This window comes from Ochotona curzoniae, unplaced genomic scaffold (assembly GCF_017591425.1).
Source record: "Ochotona curzoniae isolate NIBS_2020 unplaced genomic scaffold, NIBS_Ocur_1.0 contig_1014, whole genome shotgun sequence".
Classification (NCBI taxonomy): Eukaryota; Metazoa; Chordata; class Mammalia; order Lagomorpha; family Ochotonidae; genus Ochotona; species Ochotona curzoniae.
Window position 1 is genome coordinate 46624211 of NW_024464920.1, and position 4374 is coordinate 46628584.

The 4374-nt window shown below is 63.0% G+C and overlaps 1 protein-coding gene across 2 annotated transcripts; it reads left to right on the top strand.

Annotated features, from left to right (window-relative positions):
- On the top strand, nt 1-4374 carry NOL12 (nucleolar protein 12). Of its 2 annotated transcripts, none has more exons than XM_040985835.1 (6): nt 1-130; nt 403-508; nt 688-736; nt 1085-1227; nt 1888-1985; nt 2317-4374. In XM_040985835.1, the coding sequence occupies exons 1-6, from the start codon at nt 48-50 to the stop codon at nt 2477-2479; spliced, it is 642 nt and encodes a 213-aa protein (XP_040841769.1). In that variant the 5' UTR covers nt 1-47; the 3' UTR covers nt 2480-4374. The 2 variants fall into 2 exon arrangements, with proteins under 2 accessions (XP_040841769.1, XP_040841767.1); XM_040985833.1 differs by having other exon boundaries at nt 1891-1985.

Consider the following 4374-nt stretch of genomic DNA (forward strand, 5'->3'; position numbering starts at 1 on the left):
AAGTGTCTCCGGAGAAAGGAAGCCATCCCGCCGGAGGTATCCCCGCCATGGGCCGCAACAAGAAGAAGCAGCGAGATGGCGGAGAGCGGCGGCCGCGGCTCGTACTCAGTTTTGACGAGGAGAAGCGACGGTGAGTGCGAAGCCTGGCCCGGGTCGCTCACGCGGAGGGTGGTTGCCGGCACACCCCGGGAGTGCGCTGACTGCACCTGCTCCTGCCGGGACCCCCGACCCGGTCCGCGTCCGGAGGAAGCGAGTGGGGTGCGGCTCGGACCCCAGCCCCGAGTCCTGCCAGCCCTGGGGGGAGCCGGGGCGAAGCGACAGTGGAGCACCCACCGGGCAGACCCGAGACGGGGAGAGCCCCTCTCTCCCAGGACCCCATCCTGACCCGTCCCTTCCTTGCAGGGAGTACCTGACAGGCTTCCACAAGCGGAAGGTGGAGCGCAAGAGGGCGGCCATCCAGGAGCTGCGGCAGCGGCTGAAGGAGGAACAGAAGAAACTGCGCGAGGAGGTGGGGTCTCCGTCCTCCTGGGCTCCTGGGTGGTCCTCCTGGAAGGGGCTGTGGGGGCAGGGGGCCCCTGGCTGTGATGGGCTGAGAGGTCCTCCTGGGTGGTCCTCCTGGAAGGGGCTGTGGGGGCAGGGAGCCCCTGGCTGTGATGGGCTGAGAGGGCCTGCTCTGTGTAATTGCAGCGCCACCAGGAGTACCTGAAGATGCTGGCCGAGAGGGAGGAGGCGCTGGGTGAGTGAGGTGTGCCCAGCGATAGGCGGGCGGGTGGAGAGAGGCACGAGGGCTGTGTCCCAGGGATCATGGTGGCGCCCCAGGGCCCAAGAGTGGACCTCAAGTGCCTCAAAGTACATCTGGACCAGAGGCGAGGAGGAGACAGACTTCGTGGTTGGCCGGGCAGCCCAGTCCCTGAGGACCAGAGAGCACGCAGTGGGTGGTGTCACATGGGAGCTGTCTGAAGTGGGGGTTCGCCTGCAGCACAAAGGGAGGGGCGACTCTGAGGCAGGTGGGAGGGGAGCCGAAAGCCAGGCAGGCGGGCACTTGTCCTCGCTGGCTGAGGCTCAGCTTTGCCTGCCTGTGCAGAGGAGGCTGACGAGCTGGAGCGCCTGGTAACAGCGAAGACGGAGTCGGTGCAGTACGACCACCCTAACCACACTGTCACCGTGACCACCATCAGCGACCTGGATCTCTCAGGGGCCCGACTGCTCGGGCTTTCCCCGCCTGAGGTGGGTCCCGGGCCAGCACTGGGGGAAACAGGATGTATTGTCTGCCGAAAGTGGCAGGGGCAGGAGGGGCTTGGAGGCAGGCTGCTGTCTTGACGAGGCCAGACTGGCCCAGGGCACAGGGCTACTTCCTTTGGGCCCCTGGGCTCCTACTGCCTGGCCTTGAGCCTCTGAGTGATGAGGAAGCTGGGGTGGGTGTCCTTGCCTGGGTGGCCTCCTTCCTGCCTAGCCCAGGGAGCACCTTGCTGGTAGGACTAGGGAGGTCATGGATAGCCCGTGGGGGTCACCTGGTACTGGTGCTGTGGTCACAGCTGGCTGTGGTCATTCCCTTTGTGTGCTAGGCAGCCTTGGCCTGGGGACACTGTTGGCAGGCAGCAGGACCCTGGTGGTCAGTAGGAGAGCAGTTCTGTGGGTGCCGGCTATATAGGCCTGCTGGGACTGGGGCTGCCTGGCCATGTAGGGACCAGGAGGCTTACAGGTTGGTTACAGTGTGAAGGTGTGCAGTGTCCACACTCTGACACTGTCCCCATCACCCAGTTTGAATTCTCCTGATGGGCAATGAAGCTGAGGCAGAGAGGAATTGAAACCTGCCTGCTGGGGGTTCCACCCCAGGCCTCCTGCCTGCCCCTCACCTTGTACCTGTTCTGTCCTGTGTGCCTTGAGCAGAGGCTGGGGGATGAGTCCACGGACGAGGTGCCTTCCACTGAGAAGCCGATCCGAGCCTTACCCAGGAAGTCCAAAGACCCCCTGCTATCTGAACGGTGAGCTCCTGCCTCTGGTCTGCCCAGCCCCACATGACTGAGATAGCGGGGCCCCCTTTTGTTTACCCCACGGGTGGTATCAGGCGGCTGAAGGACCTGAACAGCCCACCCGTTTGCCTCGTTGCATATGCCCTACCCTGCCTGAGTGCATCCCAGCATAGGTGCTGTGATGCCTGGGTGAAGGGCTTGCTCTCAGAGGGCAGTCACTGGCCAGCCCGCCCAGCATCAGGGCCTGTCGCCTGGGTCACTGCCCGCCCAGCCCAGCCCAGCCTCCCACCAGCACTGTGCCCTGGGGTCAGTGGAGGCCCCGCCTCCCTCCCTGTGCTCTCAGGATCTCCTCCCTCACCGCGACGCTGCACGCGCACAGCCGCAGGAAGGCCAAGCGGAAGCATGCCCGTCGCACCCAGGACTCCAAGAAACCCCCGAGTGCCACACGCACCAGCAAGACGCAGCGGCGCCGTCTGACGGGCAAAGCCCGTTCCAGTGGGGAGTGAGCCCTTCAGGAGCCCAGAAGGCATGGTCCATGCCTGAAACCCAGCCCTGCAGGGAGTGAGCTCCCGGCAGCCAGCAGGGCCTGACCTGGCCCAGCAACCTGAGGCACGCTGGGTTTCCAACCAGAGATAGGCTGCTGTCTCCCCAACCCACTGGAGGACTTGTGCAAGCCAGGTGTGGGGCGTCTGCCCTGATGGTTACCCTGCCTGGGCCCCACCACCTTGGGAAGCACACCAGGTGTACACCTGGTACTTGGTTTATCTTTAGGCTTGGACCACACACCACCGGAATGTCTGGACAGGGGAAGTGGTTGGGAGAGAGGCCCTGCCTCTGTCCAGTGTGCCTCCCTGTGGGCACAGACTGTACTGGCTGTGGCGGGCTGGGCAGAACGCATGGCCCACCTGCTGCTTTCACAGGTGGGTGGCCAGGGTGGTTTGGGCCGTTGCGGTCCTGCCCTGCCTGCCTGGGCCTGGGCCTCTTCCCAGGCCTTGGCAGCACCTTCCGATGGCACTGAGGTGGTCACTTCCCCCCTAGCTGTGGGCACTTTCATTGCTCCAGGCGGAGCCCAACAAAGAAGCCAGTGACCCTCACGTTACAGCTTGTTGAGCCAGTGAGCTGCTTGCTGCTGCCCTCTTAGGACCTGTGGAGGTGACCTGAGGGGTCTACCCCGGGGCTTCAGCCACTTCACCCTTCAGGGTGTGGCCCGCCACCACCCAGGCTGGCCCAGCCCCTTCTCTCAGCTCTGCTGACAGGAAGCTGTCCCCAGTTGGTAATGTTTCTCAGCGTTAAATCTTCGTTGTCACTTGTGTGTGCCACCAGTTCTTCCAGAAGACCCCGGGTAAATGACACGGCTAATCCTGGGGGCTGGGTGGTGGGCTTGGTGTGCCCTGGAGAGCCCCTCCTCCTGGCAGCCCCTCCCGATGCTCCACTCTGGGCTTGCTCTTCCAGGCCCGAGGAGCTTTAGCAAGAAGGGTTCGGTTCAGCTGCTTGTTCTATTCAAATTGGAAATGAACGGGATGACGTCAGAATTCTCTGGTTGACTGGCCAGAAGTAGCTGCCTGGAGCTCAGGGCTCTGTCTTTGGTAACCTCTGTGATGGCTGCACGAGCCAGCAGCGAGGGGAGGGGGTGAGGGAAGAGTTGACTGGTTGACAGTGTCCTGTACTGGCCAGGAGCAAGGCCACAGCATGGTGCCACCTCGAGGCCCATGGAGACTCATGGTGCAGCTGAGGGGTGCTGGCCTTGGGCTACACCCTGCAGGATGCGGTCTGACTGGAGCACAGGCAGCTGCAGGCCTGGAGTGGCCCTTGTCAGAACCTTCCCAAGAGGCTAGGCCGTGGGCTGTGCTGCCAAGAACAATGACCACGGGTCCCAGACGTCCAGCTCAGCCAGGAAGGCCAGGGCCCTCCCCTAGCCCTGCCTGAGCACCCAGGCGTGGGGGTGACTGTGCTCCAGGGAGCACAGCTGTGGGGGTGCCGAGGAGTGGTGCTAGCTTCTGGTTTCTGAGTACTGGCTGTACCAAGGCATGGTTTACCCACTGAGTGGTCATAGTAGCTACGTCCTGAAGCCTGCTCTGAGGTGAGGTGCCCCCTTGGCTACGCCACTGTGGCAACCAGTCTGACTGCTCACCGCCTCTGGGTCGAAGTCAGGATTTAAACTGTCTCTCTAGGCGGATGCATATCCCTAGGGAAGGGTGCCCAAGCCATGGGGAGCCATCTGCAGGAGAGAGGGACCCTAAGCAAGCTCATGCCCCAAAACTTGCCTTCCGGGGGTACCCCTCACCCCCTGAGAGATGTGAGGAATTCATCCCCAGAGTGAGCTCCTACTTAAGGCTAAGAAATTTGTGGAGGAGGTGGCACGTGAGCCCTCACCAAGGAGATGGGACAACTGATTGACTGT

Coding starts and splice junctions, on each gene's coding strand:
- NOL12 (XM_040985835.1), top strand. CDS start 48: ATGGGCCGCAACAAGAAGAAGCAGCGAGATGGCGGAGAGCGGCGGCCG. Junction 131..402: donor TTTGACGAGGAGAAGCGACG/GTGAGTGCGAAG, acceptor CCTTCCTTGCAG/GGAGTACCTGACAGGCTTCC. Junction 1,228..1,887: donor TCGGGCTTTCCCCGCCTGAG/GTGGGTCCCGGG, acceptor GTGTGCCTTGAG/CAGAGGCTGGGGGATGAGTC.